We start from the raw sequence: 16652 nt of genomic DNA on the forward strand, positions 1-16652 counted from the left end.
CTTCCGAGGGAACTCTGACTTTCTCAGTTCTTTTATTTTTTATTGCATTTATTTTGATGTTTTTCTTTTTTCCTAATCAATTTCCGTATTTCTGACTTGGAGTCTCTCACTGGTTTGGCTTTCAAACCAGAACAATAACTCTTATTACTATTTTGTATTATAGCTGTAATAAAGCTCAAACATAACTATTACAAGTAGAACTATTTAGTCTTACAGCTGTAATACAACTATTTTAACTATATGTAGTATTATAGCATGGAGACAAAGGGACATTGGGGACATTAGGGACAGTCGGGGACATGAGGAGCTGGTGGCACTTGAGGGGCTCGTGGTGGCACAAGGAGCTGGTGGCACTTGAGGGGTTCTTGGTGATACGAGGAGCTGGTGGCACTCAAGGGGCTGGTGGCACTTGAGGGGCTCTTGGTGACACGAGGAGCTGGTGGCACTCAAGAGGCTGGGGACAGCTGGGCAGGGGACAGCAAAGGTGTCAGGGGCATGGTGGCACTTGTGCTGTCCTGAGGTGGCCCCTCTGTCCCCCTCCCTGCAGGGCTCTGCTGTCCGTCTGTCCCTCCCTGGTCCCCTCTGCCACCTCCTGTCCCCTCTGTTGTCCCCTCACCTGCCACCTCCTGTCCCCTCAGCTGCCACCCCCTGCCCCTTCTCCCTTCCACGTGTCCCCTCTGTCCCATCCCCCCGGCTCCGTCGCAGCTCTTGGGGCTCCATGGTCACTGGGGACATCTTGGGGACACCTTGGGGATGCTCTGGTGGCAAAGGAACCCCGGGACTGGCTCCGGTCCCGGCACAGAACCGGCGGCAGGAACGGCGCCAAGAAAATGGCGGAATCGCCTCAGGAGACGCCGGAGAGGCCCGATCGGGATCGCCGGGAAAGCCCGAGCGGGATCGGCAAGCGCCGGAAATGCCCGAATAGGATCGGGAAGTGCCGGAAATGCCCGAACAGGATCGGGAAGCGCCGGAAAGGCCCGAACGGCTTCGTTAAGCGCCGGAAAGGCCCGAACGGCTTCGGGAAGCGCCGGAAAGGCCCGAATGGCTTCGGGAAGCTCCATCCCCAGCTCCATCCCCACTCAGGACACATCCCTATGGGGGGGATGTCACCCCCCGTTTATTTTGGAGACATTTGGGGACATTTGGGGACATTGGGGGGGTTGGGAACATTGGGGATTTTGGGGACATTTTGGGACGTTTGGGGGGACATTTGGGATATTGAGGACATTTGGGGATTTGGGACGTTTGGGGGACATTTAGGGCCATTGGGGATATTTGGGGACATTGGGGGACACTTGGGGACGTTGGGGATTTTGGTGACATTGGGGACATTTAGGATACTTGGGGGATTGCGGACATTTTGGGGCTTTGGGGGACATTTGGGACATTTGAGGAACTGGGGATATTTGGGGACATTTTGGACTTTCGGGACATTTTGGGGACATTTAAGACATTGGGGACACAGGGATACAGAGATGAAGGGGACATTTGGGTACATTTAATGACATTTGGGGACACTTGGTGACATCGGTGCCGTGGGTGTCACCTCCCCGCCGAGGGCCACAGGCGCTGGCAGAGCCCCCCAATGACAAAGGCCACCAAGGCCATCCCCGCCACGTCCTCCACGCTGGGCCCGGTGTCACCTGCGGGGGGACAGTGGGGACACGTCAGCGACACCCCAGGGTGGCACCGAGCCCATCCTGGTGGCGCCAACCCTGTCCTGGTGTCATCGACCCTGTCCCTGATGTCCCCAACCCTGTCCCTGATGACCCCAACCTGTCCCTGATATCCCCAACCCCGTTCCTGACGTCCCCAACCCCATTCCTGATGTCCCCAACCCTGTCCTGATGTCCCCAACCCTGTCCCTGATGACCCCAACCTGTCCCTGATGTCACCGACCCCGTTCCTGATGACCCCAACCTGTCCCTGATGTCCCCAACCCCATTCCTGATGTCCCCAACCCTGTCCCTGATGTCCCCAACCCTGTCCTGATGTCATCGACCCCGTCCCTGATGTCCCCAACCCCATTCCTGATGTCCCCAACCCTGTCCCTGATGTCCCCAACCCTGTCCTTGATGTCCCCAACCCCATTCCTGATGTCCCCAACCCCATTCCTGATGTCCCCAACCCTGTCCTGATGTCCCCAACCCTGTCCCTGATGTCCCCAACCCCATTCCTGATGTCCCCAACCCTGTCCTGATGTCCCCAACCCCATTCCTGATGTCCCCAACACTGTCCCTGATGTCCCCAACCCTGTCCTTGATGTCCCCAACCCTGTCCCTGATGTCCCCAACTCCAATCCTGGTGTCCCAAGACCCTCCAAACCCTGCTCCTGGTGTCCCCAGGTGTCCCCAGCCCTGTCCCTAATGTCCCCAGCTCCATCCCAGGTGTCCCCAACTCCATCCTCAATGTCCCCAGCTGTCCCCAGCCCCGCTCCTGATGTCCCCAATGTCCCCAACTCCAATCCTGGTGTCCCAAGGCCCTCCAAACCCTGTCCCTGGTGTCCTTAACTTTGTCCCTGATGTCCCCAGGTGTCCCCAATGACCCAAACCCTGTCCCCAATGCCCCCAGGTATCCCTAAACTCTGTCCCTGATGTCCCCAACCGTGTCCCCAATGTCCCCAGCTATGCCCAAGCGCTGTCCCTGATGTCCCCAACCCTGTCCCCAATGTCCCCAGGTATCCCTAAATTCTGTCCCTGATGTCCCCAACCGTGTCCCCAATGTCCCTATCCTCAATCCTCGTGTCCCAAGACCCTCCAAACCCTGTCCCTGGTGTCCTTAACTTTGTCCCTGATGTCCCCAACCCTGTCCCCTCACCTGCCACCCGCACGGTGACCCTCAGTGGCACATCCCAGGCCACGTGTGTCACCAGGCAGCTGGAGCTGTCCCTGAATGTCCCCAGTGACCCAAATCCCATTCCTGATGTCCCCAGATGTCCCCTCACCTGCCACCTGCACGGTGACCCTGAGTGCTGTGTCCCAGGCCACGTGTGTCACCAGGCAGCTGGAGCTGTCCCCAATGTCCCCAAATCCCATCCCAGGTGTGTCCCCAATGTCCCAAACCCTGTCCTCAATGTCCCTAGTGTCCCAAACCCCATCCCAGGTGTGTCCTCTCACCTGCCACCTGCACGGTGACCCTCAGTGGCACATCCCAGGCCACGTGTGTCACCAGGCAGCTGGAGCTGTCCCCCGCTGTCCCCAAACCCCATCCCAGGTGTGTCCCCAACCCTGTCCCCTCACCTGCCACCTGCACGGTGACCCTCAGTGGCGTGTCCCACGCCACGTGTGTCACCAGGCACCTGTACCTGTCCCCAATGACCCAAACCCTGTCCCCAGTGTCCTCAGGTGTCCCCAAACCCCATCCCTGATGTCCCCAGGTGTGTCCCCAGGTGTGTCCTCTCACCTGCCACCTGCACAGTGACCCTGAGTGCTGTGTCCCAGGCCACGTGTGTCACCAGGCAGCTGGAGCTGTCCCCAACCCCATCCCAGGTGTGTCCCCAGGTGTCCCCTCACCTGCCACGTGCACGGTGACCCTCAGTGGCACATCCCAGGCTACATGTGTCACCAGGCAGCTGGAGCTGTCCCCAGTGTCCCCAATGCCCCAAATCCCATCCCAGGTGTCCCCTCACCTGCCACGTGCACGGTGACCCTCAGTGGCACATCCCAGGCCATGTGTGTCACCAGGCAGCTGTAGCTGTCCCCAGTGTCCCCAATGCCCCAATGTCCCCAAACCCTGTCCCCTCACCTGCCACGTGCACGGTGACCCTGAGTGGCACGTCCCACGCCACGTGTGTCACCAGGCAGCTGTAGCTGTCCCCCGCTGTCCCCGCGGCCACGCTCAGCCCCGCGCTCCGGCTGAAGGTGCCGTTGGCGGCGCGCCGGTGCCCCGAGCTCCAGCTCAGCCCCGCGCCGCTGTCCCCAGGGGCGGTGCTGGCCCTGTCCCCAGGGGTGGTGCTGGCACTGTCCCCAAGGGCGGTGGTGGCACCCTCGGGTGTCACCGGGCGTGGCCGCGGGTCCCCCCGGGCCTGGCGCTCCCAGCGGATCCCAACGTCCAGGGGGAAAAACCCGACGGCGTCGCAGCGGAGCCGGGCTGGGACACCCGGGGACAGCACGGAGGGGAGCAGGGACACCTGGGGAGGGGCTGGGGACAGACGGACGGACAGTTAGGGACACTGGGAGGGACTGGGGACAGACGGACGGACAGTTAGGGACACTGGGAGGGACTGGGATGGACTAGGAATGGACTGGGAGGGATTGGCAGGGGCTGGGACACCCGGGGACAGCACGGAGGGGACCAGGGACACCTGGGGAGGGGCTGGGGACAGACGGACGGACAGTCAGGGACACCTGGGGAGGGGCTGGGGACAGACAGACGGACAGTCAGGGACACTGGGATGGGACTGGGGACACGGGGACAGACAGTTAGGGACACTGGGAGGGACTGGGAATGGACTGGGATGGACTGGGAGCTGGGCTGGGACACCCGGGGACAGCAGGGAGGGGACCAGGGACACCTGGGGAGGGGCTGGGGACACGGGGACAGACAGTTAGGGACACTGGGAGGGGCTGGGAATGGACTGGGAATAGACTGGGATGGACTGGGAGGGACTTGGATGGACCTGGATGGACTGGGAACAAACTGGGAGCCACTGGGAATGGACTGGGAGCGAGCTTGGAGGGACTGGGAGGGAACTGGGAATGAACTGGGAGGGACTGGGAGGAACTGGGCACAGAGAGGGGCACTGGGACATACTGGGAACCCCTCCCAAGCCCCGCCCACCCACCCCCAAGCCCCGCCCACCGCTGCCGGCACTGACCAATCACGTTCATGCGCAGCACCTGCTGCAGCTGCCCGAGGGGCGTGGCCACGGAGCAGACGAAGGAGCCGTCATCGGACACCGAGAGCGGCGGCAGCTGCAGAGAGACCTGCACAGCGCCCCCTGGCGGCTGGGAGGAACAGAGAGGGACTGGGATGGACTGGGAGGGAACTGGGAGGGACTGGAAATGGACTGGGATGGACTGGGAGGGAACTGGGATGGACTGGGAGGGACTGGGAGGGACTGGGATGGACTGGGAGAGAACTGGGAGAGACTGGGATTGACTGGGAGGGAACTGGGATGGACTGGGATCAAACTGGAAGGGATTGGGATGTACTAGGAGAGAACTGGGAGAGACTGGGATTGACTGGGAGGGAACTGGGAGGGAATTGGGGGGAACTGGCAATGAACTGGGAGGGACTGGCATGGACTGGGATAGACTGGGAGGGGACAGGGAATGGACCGGGAGGGACTGGGATGGACCTGGGTGAGACTGGATGGGACTGGGAGGGAGTGGAGGGAATGGGATGGACTGGAGGGAAGTGGGAATGGACTGGGAATAGACTGGGAGCCACTGGGAGGGACTGGGATGGACTGGGAATGGACTGGGAGGGACTGGGAGGGACTGGGATGGACTGGGAATGGTCTGGGAGGGACTGGGAACTGGCTGTTCCATACCCACAGCGCCCCCTAGCGGCCAGGAGGACCAACGGCGCCTCCCGGTGTCCCCATAATGGAACTGCAGCCGGGTTCTGTGGACTGGAGGGACTGGGAGCCACTGGGAATGGACTGGGAGGGGATTTGGAATGGACTGAAATGGACTGGGAATAGATTGGGAGCCACTGGGAGGGAGTGGAAGGGACTGAGAATGGACTGGGAGCCACTGGGAGGGACTGGGATGGACTGGGAGGAACTGGGAACCGGCTGTTCCATACCCACAGCGCCCCCTAGCGGCCAGGAGGACCAATGGCGCCTCCCGGTGTCCCCATAATGGAACTGCAGCCGGGTTCTGTGGACTGGAATGGACTGGGAGCCACTGGGAGCCACTGGGAATGGACTGGGATGGACTGAGAATGGACTGGGAATGGACTGAAATGGACTGGGAATAGACTGGGAGCCACTGGGAGGGAGTGGAATGGACTGGGAATGGACTGGGAGCCACTGGGAGGGCCTGGGAACCGGCTGTTCCACACCCACAGCGCCCCCTAGTGGCTGGGAGTACCGACCCTATCCAGTTCTAGTGACGCCCCCTAGCGGCCAGGAGGACCAACGGCGCCTCCCGGTGTCCCCACACGGACCCACCGTCCCCTGTGTCCCCTCACCTGTGTCCCCTCTGTCCCCGGGGGTGTCCCGGCGGCGTCCCCGAGTCCCCCCAGCAGCAGCAGCACCCCTGGCGCGGCCTCGGTGACGCGGTTGGCGGCCGAGTCGAAGGCCAGCAGGCGCCGGGTGGCGCCGTCGCGGTGCCGCAGCCACTCCAGGGTGAAGGGCACGCCCGGGGCGGGCGGGGTGAAGGAGCAGTGCAGGGTCTGGGGCGTCCCCAGGAGCCCCGCAGCGTCGGCGTCAGCGTGGAGATGGCCAGGGAGGCTGCGGGGACAGGGACAGGGCGGGGTTAGGGGGGGACACTGGGACGTGTGGGGACATTGAGGTGTTTGGGACATTGAGGGGATTGGGGATGTTGGGGGCGATGGGACAATGGGGACATTTGGGGACATTGGGACATTGGGGACATTGGGGATATTGGGGGGATTGGGGATGTTGGGGGCAATGGGGACATTGGGACATTGGGGACATTGGGGGGATTGGGGATGTTGGGGACATTGGGGGGATTGGGGATGTTGGGGGCGATGGGGACAATGGGGACATTGGGACATTGGGGACATTGGGGGGATTGGGGATGTTGGGGGCGATGGGGACATTGGGGCATTTGGGACATTGGGGACATTTGGGACATTGGGGATGTTGGGGGCAATGACAATGGGGACATTGGGGACATCTGGGTATTGGGGATATTACGGACAATGGGGTCATGGAGGACATTGGGGACATTGGGGACATTGAGGGGACATTGGGGACATTGGGATAATGGGGACAATGGAGACATTGGGACATCGGGGATGTTAGGGACAATGAGGGGACATTGGGGACAATGGGGACAGTGGGGCATTGGGGACAATGGGGGCAATGGGGACATGGAGACAATGAGGGGCACGGGACATTTGGGGGGGCTGGGGGGGCATGGGGACATTGGGGGGACACTGGGGACAATGGGGACAATGGGGACATTGGGGAATTTGGACAAATGGAGACAATGATGGACACTGGGAACACTGGGGACATTTGGGCATTGGGGACATTACAGGCATTGGGACAACAGGGACATTGGGGACATAGAGACAATGAGGGGACATTGGGGGATTGGGGACATTTGGGGACAATGGGGACATTGGGGAATTTGGACAAATGGAGACAATGAGGGGACATTCGGGACATGGGGACAATGGGGACATTGGGGACATTTAGAACATTGGAGACAATGGGGACATGTGGGGGGGTTGGGGGGGCATGGGGACATTGGGGATGTTAGGCACGATTGGGACAATGGGGGCAATGGGGACAGTGGGGACATTGGGGCATTTGGGACATTGGGACATTGGGGATGTTAGGGACAATGGGGACAATGGGGACATTGGGGACACTTGAGCATAGGGGATATTACGGACATTGGGGACACTGGGGACATGGAGACAATGAGGGGACATTGAGAACATTGGGGACAAGGGGACATTGGGGGGATATTGGGGACACTGGGGGGACATTGGGGGGATTGGGGACATCTGGGGACAATGGGGCATTTGGGACATTGGGGACAATGGGGACAGTGGGGACATGGAGACAATGAGGGGGCATTGGGGACAATGGCGGGACATTGGGGACATTTGGGGCATTTGGGACAGTGGGGGGATTGGGGATGTTAGGAATGATCAATGGGGACAGTGGGGACAATGAGGGGACACTGGGGACATTGGGGACATTGGGGACAATGGGGACATTGGGGGGATTGGGGATGTGAGGGACAACGGGGGCATTGGGGACAATGAGGGGACATTGGGGACAATGGGGACATTGGGAGGTGGGAGGACATTGGGGACAATGGGGGGACATTGGGGACATTGGGGCATTTGGGACAATGGGGGGATTGGGGATGTTAGGGACGATGGGGACAATGGGGACAGTGGGGACAATGAGGGGACACTGGGGACACTGGGGACATTTGGGCATTTGGGACATTGGGTGGTGGGAGGACATGGGGACAATGGGGGGACACTGGGAACAAGGGCATGGGACATTGGGGACATGGGAGGGGACAAGGGGACAGTGGGGACAAGGGGACAGTGGGGACATTGGGGACAAGGGGACAGTGGGGACATTGGGACAAAGGGGGCATTGGGGACAAAGGGGGCATTGGGGACATTGGGGGGACATTTGGGACATTGAGGGTGAGGGGACATTGAGGAGGACACGAGGACACAGGGATGGGGTGACACTGCGGTTGACACATGGGGGGACATTTGGGGCCATGGGGACACACAGGTGACACACACAGGTGACAATGACACAGATGTCCCCTCTCACCGTTGACCCCGGCCGTGTCGCCCTCTGCTGTCACCTGGTGCAGCAGCACCGTCCCCTCCCTGCGCGGTGTCCCCAGGTGACAATGACACACACAGGTGACAGTGACACAATGACACACACAGGTGACAATGACACACAGCTGACAATGACACACACAAATGACAATGACACAATGACACACAGGTGACAATGACACACAGGTGACAATGACACAATGACACAGGTGACAATGACACAATGACACACAGAGGTGACAATGACACAGATGTCCCCTCTCACCGTTGACCCTGGCCGTGTCGCCCTCTGCTGTCACCTGGTGCAGCAGCACCGTCCCCTCCCTGCCCCGTGTCCCCAGGTGACAATGACACACACAGGTGACAGTGATACAATGACACACACAGGTGACAATGACACAGTGACACACACAGGTGACAATGACACACACAAATGACAATGACACACAGGTGACAATGAGGCACAGGTAACACATACTGGTGACAATGACACAGGTGACAATGACACACACAGGTGACAATGACACAATGACACACACAGGTGACAATGACACAGTGACACACACAGGTGACAATGACACACACAGGTGACAATGACACAGTGACACACACAGGTGACACAGGTGACAATGACACAGATGTCCCCCTCTCACCGTTGACCCTGGCCGTCTCGCCCTCCGCTGTCACCTGGTGCAGCAGCACCGTCCCCTCTCCGCGCGGTGTCCCCAGGTGACAATGACACACACAGGTGACAATGACACAGTGACACACACAGGTGACAATGACACACACAGGTGACAGTGACACAATGACACAGGTGACAATGACACACAGGTGACAATGACACACATGTGACACACACAGGTGACAATGACACAATGACACAGGCGACAATGACACAATGACACACACAGGTGACAATGACACACACAGGTGACAATAACACACACAGGTGACAATGACACACATGTGACACACACAGGTGACAATGACACACAGGTGACAGTGACACACATGTCCCCCTCTCACCGTTGACCCTGGCCGTGTCGCCCTCTGCTGTCACCTGGTGCAGCAGCACCGTCCCCTCCCTGCCCCGTGTCCCCAGGTGACAATGACACACACAGGTGACAATGACACACAGGTGACACACAGGTGACAATGACACAATGACACACACAGGTGACAATGACACAATGACACACAGGTGACACACACAGGTGACAATGACACAGATGTCCCCTCTCACCGTTGACCCTGGCCGTGTCGCCCTCTGCTGTCACCTGGTGCAGCAGCACCGTGCCCTCTCCGCGCGGTGTCCCCAGGTGACAATGACACACACAGGTGACAGTGACACAGTGACACACAGGTGACAATGACACACAGCTGACAATGACACACACAAATGACAATGACACAATGACACACAGGTGACAATGACACACACAGGTGACAATGACACAGTGACACACAGGTGACAATGACACACACAGTGACACACAGGTGACAATGACACACACAGGTGACACACAGGTGACAATGACACAGTGATACACAGGTGACAATGACACACAGGTGACAATGACACACACAGGTGACAATGACACAATGACACACACAGGTGACAATGACACAGTGACACACACAGATGACACAGGTGACAATGACACACATGTCCCCTCTCACCGTTGACCCTGGCCGTGTCGCCCGCCGCTGTCACCTCCTGCAGCAGCACCGTGCCCTCCCTGCCCGGTGTCCCCAGGGCCAGCAGCCACCAGCGCGTCCCCAGCCCCGGGTGGCAGCGCGGGGATGGCCCCGGGGGCGGCGGCGCAGCAGCGGCTCCGTGGACTCAGCTCGCACCGGGGCGGGGCAAAGAGGGACCCCAGAAATCCTGCAGCACCCCCAGGGCGTCTGGGGGGGAATGGAGGGGGTGAGATGGAGGGAATCCACCAAAAATACCCCAAAACAGCCCCAAAATCCCCCCAAAAATACCCCAGAAACCCTGCAGCACCCCCAGAGCGTCTGGGGGGAATGGAGGGGGTGAGATGGAGGGAATCCACCAAAAACACCCCAAAACTGCCCCAAAAATACCCCAGAAACCCTGCAGCACCCCCAGAGTGTCTGGGGGGGAATGGAGGGGGTGAGATGGAGGAAATTCCCAAAAATACCCCCCAAAAACACCCCAAAATTCCCCAAAAATCCCCCAAAAACTCGGCAGCACCCCCAGAGTGTCTGGGGGGAAACGGAGGGGATGAGATGGAGGGAATCCACCAAAAACACCCCAAAACTGCCCCAAAATCCCCCCAAAAATACCCAGAAACCCTGCAGCACCCCCAGAGCGTCTGGGGGATAAAGAGGGGATGAGATACAGGGACTCCCCCAAAAATACCCCAAAACAGCCCCAAAATCCCCCCAAAAATACCCCAGAAACCCTGCAGCACCCCCAGAGCGTCTGGGGGGGAATGGAGGGGATGAGATAGGGGAAATTCCCAAAAATACCCAAAACTGCCCCAAAATCCCCCCAAAAATACCCCAAAACTGCCCCAAATGCCCCCCAGAAATCCTGCAGCACCCCCAGAGCGTCTGGGGGGAAATGGAGGGGGGTGAGATACAGGAACGCCCCCAAAAATCCCCCAAAATCCCCCCAAAAACCCCCCAGAAACCCGCAGGACCCCCAGAGCGTCTGGGGAGAAAAGAGGAGGTGAGATACAGGGACATCCCCAAAAATACCCCAAAATTCCCCCAAAAACCCCCCAGAAACCCGGCAGCACCCCCAGAGTGTCTGGGGGAAACGGAGGGGGTGAGATGGAGGGAATCCACCAAAAACACCCCAAAATCCCCCAAAAATACCCCAGACATCCTGCAGCACCCCCAGAGCGTCTGGGGGGAAACGCAGGGGGTGAGATAGGGGAAATTCCCAAAAATACCCCAAAACAGCCCCAAAATCCCCCCAAAAATACCCCAGAAACCCTGCAGCACCCCCAGAGTGTCTGAGGGGGAATGGAGGGGGTGAGATACAGGGACGCCCCCAAAAATACCCCAAAACAGCCCCAAAATCCCCCAAAAATACCCCAGAAATCCTGCAGCACCCCCAGAGTGTCTGGGGGGAATGGAGGGGGTGAGATGGAGGGAATCCACCAAAAACACCCCAAAACAGCCCCAAACCCCCCCAAAAATACCCCAGAAACCCTGCAGCACCCCCAGAGCGTCTGGGGGTAAAGGGAGGGGGTGAGATACAGGGACGCCCCCAAAAATACCCCAAAACTGCCCCAAAATCCCCCCAAAAATACCCCAAAACTGCCCCAAATGCCCCCCAGAAATCCTGCAGGACCCCCAGAGCGTCTGGGGGGAAATGGAGGGGATGAGATACAGGAACGCCCCCAAAAATCCCCCAAAATCCCCCCAAAAACCCGGCAGGACCCCCAGAGCGTCTGGGGAGAAAGGAGGAGGTGAGATACAGGGACATCCCCAAAAATACCCCAAAATCCCCCCAAAAATCCCCCAAAAACCCGGCAGCACCCCCAGAGCGTCTGGGGGGGAATGGAGGGGGTGAGATACAGGGACGCCCCCAAAAATACCCCAAAATCCCCCCCCAAAATACACCAAAACAGCCCCAAAATCCCCCAAAATACCCCAAAACTGCCCCAAACACCCCCAAAAAATACCCCAAAACTTCCCCAAAAATACCCTAAAAATCCCCCCAAAATCCCTCAAAACAGCTCCAAAAAATGCCCCAAAACAGCCCCAAAACTTCCTCAAACATTCCCAAAACTCCCCCCCAAAACAGCCCCAAAATCCCACCCAGGACCCCCCAAAAAGTGCCTCAAAAATTCCCCCAAACCTGCCCAAAATTACCTAAAATTTGCTCCCAGAACCCCCAAAATTGCCCCCCAAATCCCTCCCAGGACTCCCCAAAAATCGCCCCCAAAACTCCCCCAGAAACCCCCCAAAATCGCCCCCAAAACCCCCCAGGATCCCCTTAAATCCCCCAAAATCGCCCCCAACCCCCCCAAAAATCGCCCAAAACCCTCCCAGGACCCCTCCAAAAACCCCCCGGGATCCCCTCAAATCCCCAAAAATGAAGCCCAAAAATTGACCCCCAAACCCCCCAAAATTGACCCCAAAACCCCCCAGAAACCCCCAAAAATCGACCTCAAATCTCCCCCCTCAAAAAACGACCTAAAAATCTCCAAAAATCACCCCCAAAAATCACTCCCAACCCCCCAAAAATTACCCCAAAGCCCCCCCCAGGACCCCCCAAAACCCCACAAAAAAAATCCCCAAAATTCCTCTCAAATCCCCCAAAAATCGCCCCCAAACTCCCCCAAAACCCCCCAAAATCCCCCACAATTGGGTCGGGGGTCTCTCACCGATGACATCGAAGGTGTTCTGGGGTCCTGGGGGGGTCTCGGGTGCGCGGGGGCCCCGGGACCTCCCAAAATTGCCCCCAAATCCTCCAAGACCCCCCAAAATCGCCCCCAAAACTCCCCCAAAAATCGCCCCCAAAACTCCCCTCAAACCCCCCAAAAATCGCCCCCAAAACCCCCCAGAAACCCCCCAAAATCCCCCCGAATTGGGTCGGGGGTCTCTCACCGATGACGCGAAGGTGTTCTGGGGGTCCTGGGGGGTCTCGGGGTGCGGGGGGGCTCCGGGACCCCCCAAATTTGCCCCCAAAACCCCCAAAAAACTCCCCAAAATTCCCCTCAAACCCCCCAAAAATCGCCCCCAAAATTGTCCCCCAAAATCCCCCCGAATTGGGTCGGGGGTCTCTCACCGATGACATCGAAGGTGTTCTGGGGGTCCCGGGGGGGTCTCGGGGTGCGGGGGGGCTCCGGGACCCCCTAAAATTGCCCCAAAACCCCCCCAAAACTCCCCAAAATTCCCCTCAAACCCCGCAAAAATCGCCCCCAAAATCCCCCAGAATCCCCCCAAAATCCCCCCCGAATTGGGTCGGGGGTCTCTCACCGATGACGTCGAAGGTGTTCTGGGGGTCGCGGGGGGGTCTCGGGGTGCGGGGGGGCCCCGGGACCCCCCAAAAGGCGGAGCAGGGCCCCGCGGGGGGAGCGGCTGCCGCACCGGGCCAGCAGGGGGCAGCGCAGGTCCGGGGGGGGCTCCCCAAAAACCGCGACCCCTCCCCAAATCTGGAACAGACCTGAAGGGGCAGAAAAAAGGGGGTTTGGGGGGTCCTGGGGGGGTTTTGGGGGAGTTTGGGGGATCCTGAAGATGTTTGGGGAGATTTTGGGGGAGTTTGGGGAGATTTGGGGCATTTGGGGGGTCCTGGGGATGTTTTGTGGGGAGTCTGGGGGGTCCTGCAGAGGCTTGGGGGGTTTTGGGGGGGATTTTGGGGGGATTTGAGGGGTCCTGGGGAGGTTTTGGGGGGATTTGGGGGGTCCTGGGGGGTTTTGAGGGATTTGGGGTGATTTTGGGGGTCCTGGGGATGTTTTGGGGGGAGTCTGGGGGGTCCTGAAGATGTTTGGGGAGATTCTGGGGGGATTTTGGGGAGATTTTGGGGGTCCTGGGGAGGTTTTGAGGGGATTTGGGGGGATTTTGGGGGTCCTGGGGAGGTTTTGGGGGGATTTTGGGGGGTCCTGGGGAGGCTTTGAGGGGATTTGGGGGGATTTTGGGGGGTCCTGGAGGAATTTGGGGGGTCTTGGAGGGGTTATGGGGGGATTTTGGGGGGTTTTGGGGGTCCTGGGGATGATTTGGGGGAGTCTGGGGGGTCCTGGAGGGGTTTGGGGGGTCCTGGAGGAATTTGGGGGGATCTTGGAGGAGTTTGGGGAAATTTGGGGGGTCCTGGGGAGATTTTGGGGGGAGTTTGGGGAGATTTTGGGGGATTTGAGGGGTCCTGGGTGAGGTTTTGGGGGGATTTTGGGGGGGAGTTTGGGGAGATTTTGGGGGGATTTGGGGGGTCCTGGAGGAATTTGGGGAGGTCTTGGAGGGGTTAGGGGGGGGATTTTGGGGGGTCCTGGGGAGATTTTGAGGGGATTTGGGGTGATTTTGGGGGGATTTGGGGGGTCCTGGGGATGTTTTGTGGGGAGTCTGGGGGGTCCTGCAGAGGCTTGGGGGGTTTTGGGGGGGATTTTGGGGGGATTTGAGGGGTCCTGGGGAGGTTTTGGGGGGATTTGGGGGGTCCTGGGGGGGTTTTGAGGGGATTTGGGGTGATTTTGGGGGTCCTGGGATGTTTTGGGGGGAGTCTGGGGGGTCCTGAAGATGTTTGGGGAGATTCTGGGGGGATTTTGGGGAGATTTTGGGGGTCCTGGGGAGGTTTTGGGGAGATTTGAGGGGGTCTTGGAGGGGTTTGGGGGGTTTTGGGGGGTCCTGGGGAGGTTTTGGGGGGAGTCTGGGGGGTCCTGCAGAGGCTTGGGGGGTTTTGGGGGGGATTTTGGGGGGATTTGAGGGGTCCTGGGGGGGTATGGGGGGTTTTGGGGGGAGTTTGGGGAGATTTTGGGGGAATCTGGGGGTCCTGGAGGAATTTGGGGGGGGTCTTGGAGGGGTTTGGGGAGATTTCAGGGGTCCTGGGGGGGGTTGGGGGGGGATTTTGGAGGTCCTGGGGAGGTTTTGGGGGGGTCCTGAGGGTTATTTGGGGTGATTTTTGGGGGGCCCTGGGGGGTTTAGGGACATTTTAAAGCTGGGTTGGGGGTTCCTGGAGGGGTTTGGGGAGATTTTGGGGGGAGTTTGGGGAGATTTTGGGGGATTTGAGGGGTCCTGGGGAGGTTTCGAGGGGATTTGGGGGGCATTTTGGGGGTCCTGGGGAGGTTTTGGGGGGATTTTGGGGAGATTTTGGGGGAATCTGGGGGGTCCTGGAGGGGTTTTGGGGGGATTTGGGGGGGTCTTGGAGGGGTTTAGGGGGGATTTGGGGAGATTTTGAGGGGCCGGGGGGATTTTGGGGTTTTTGGGGGAAATTTGGGGGGTCCTGGGCACGTTCATGGGGGGACTTGGGGAGATTTTGGGGGGATTTCGGGGGATTAAGGGGGTCCTGAAGGAATTTGAGGGGGTCTTGGAGGGCTTTAGGGGGGATTTGGGGGTACTGGGGGAAATTTTGGGGCGGTTTTAGGGGGAAATAGAAATTTGGGGCAATTGTTGGTCAATAATTTGGGGATCCCGATTCCCGATTTTTGGGTTTCCGCGACTTGGGGCGTCCCGATTTTTGGGGTTTCCGCCTTTTGGGCCGTCCCGATTTTTTGGGGTTTCCCGGATTTTTTTGGGGATTTCCCAGGATTTGGGGTCGGGGAGGGTTCCGGGGTTGGGATCTGCCGGGATTTGGGGTTTGGGGGAAATTTTGGGGTCCCGATTTTGGGGTTTTTCGACCCCTCCTCACCCGCCAGCAGCAGCCACGCTCCCGCCATCGCTTTCGCTTTCGCTTCGGGCCACGCCCACTGCCCCAAAAACCCGCCCCAAAACCCCAAAATCCCCCAAAACCGCCCCAAAATGCCCCGCAGGGGCTTCGGCCACGCTCCGAACCCCAAAATTCCCCTCAGACACCCCAAAAATTCGGGGTCAAACCCTCAAAGAAACCCCAAACTCCCCCCTCAGGGGTGCTGGCCACGCCCGCAGAGCTCTGGCCACGCCCCCACACCGAATCCACCCCTAAACCGCCCCAAAACCCCAAAATTACCCCAAAATTGCCCCAAAATTCCTCTCAGTGGCTTCGGCCGAGCCCCAAAGTCCAAAATTCCCCTCAGACACCTCAAAAAATTTGGGCTCAAACCCTCAAATTTCCCCCTCAAGGGCGGTGGCCACGCCCATGAAACTCTGGCCACGCCCCCACCCAAATCGACCCAAAATGCCCCAAAACCGCCCCAAAATTCCCCTCAGGGGCTTCGGCCGCGCTCCGAACCCCAAAATTCCCCTCAAGAACCCCAAAATTTCGGGGTCAAACCCTCAAATTTCCCCCCAAATTTCCCCCTCAGGGGTGCTGGCCACGCCCACAGAGCTCTGGCCGCGCCCCCACACCGAATCCACCCCAAAAACCGCCCAAAACCCCAAAATTGCCCAAAATGCCCCAAAATTCCCCTCAGGGGCTTCGGCCGCGCCCCGAACCTCAAAATTCCCCTCAAGAACCCCAAAATTTCGGGGTCAAAACCCTCAAATTTCCCCCTCAAGGGCGGTGGCCACGCCTACGGGGTTCTGGCCACGCCCCCACCCCAAATCATCCCAAAATGCCCCAAAACCGCCCCAAAATTCCCCTCAGA

At 59.2% G+C, this 16652-nt stretch overlaps 1 protein-coding gene across 1 annotated transcript; it reads right to left on the reverse strand.

Annotated features, from left to right (window-relative positions):
• Nucleotides 1-1089: 1089 nt before the first annotated feature.
• Nucleotides 1090-16023, reverse strand: TAPBPL (TAP binding protein like). The gene is made up of 7 exons (XM_063181799.1): nucleotides 15779-16023; nucleotides 13426-13612; nucleotides 10147-10371; nucleotides 6139-6400; nucleotides 4817-4946; nucleotides 3745-4140; nucleotides 1090-1643 (listed from the first exon to the last, which is right to left on the reverse strand). The coding sequence occupies exons 1-7, from the start codon at nucleotides 15804-15806 to the stop codon at nucleotides 1543-1545; spliced, it is 1329 nt and encodes a 442-aa protein (XP_063037869.1). The 5' UTR covers nucleotides 15807-16023; the 3' UTR covers nucleotides 1090-1542.
• Between the last annotated feature and the right edge of the window lie 629 nt (nucleotides 16024-16652).

This window comes from Melospiza melodia (genome assembly GCF_035770615.1).
Source record: "Melospiza melodia melodia isolate bMelMel2 chromosome 7 unlocalized genomic scaffold, bMelMel2.pri SUPER_7_unloc_3, whole genome shotgun sequence".
Lineage (NCBI taxonomy): Eukaryota > Metazoa > Chordata > Aves > Passeriformes > Passerellidae > Melospiza > Melospiza melodia.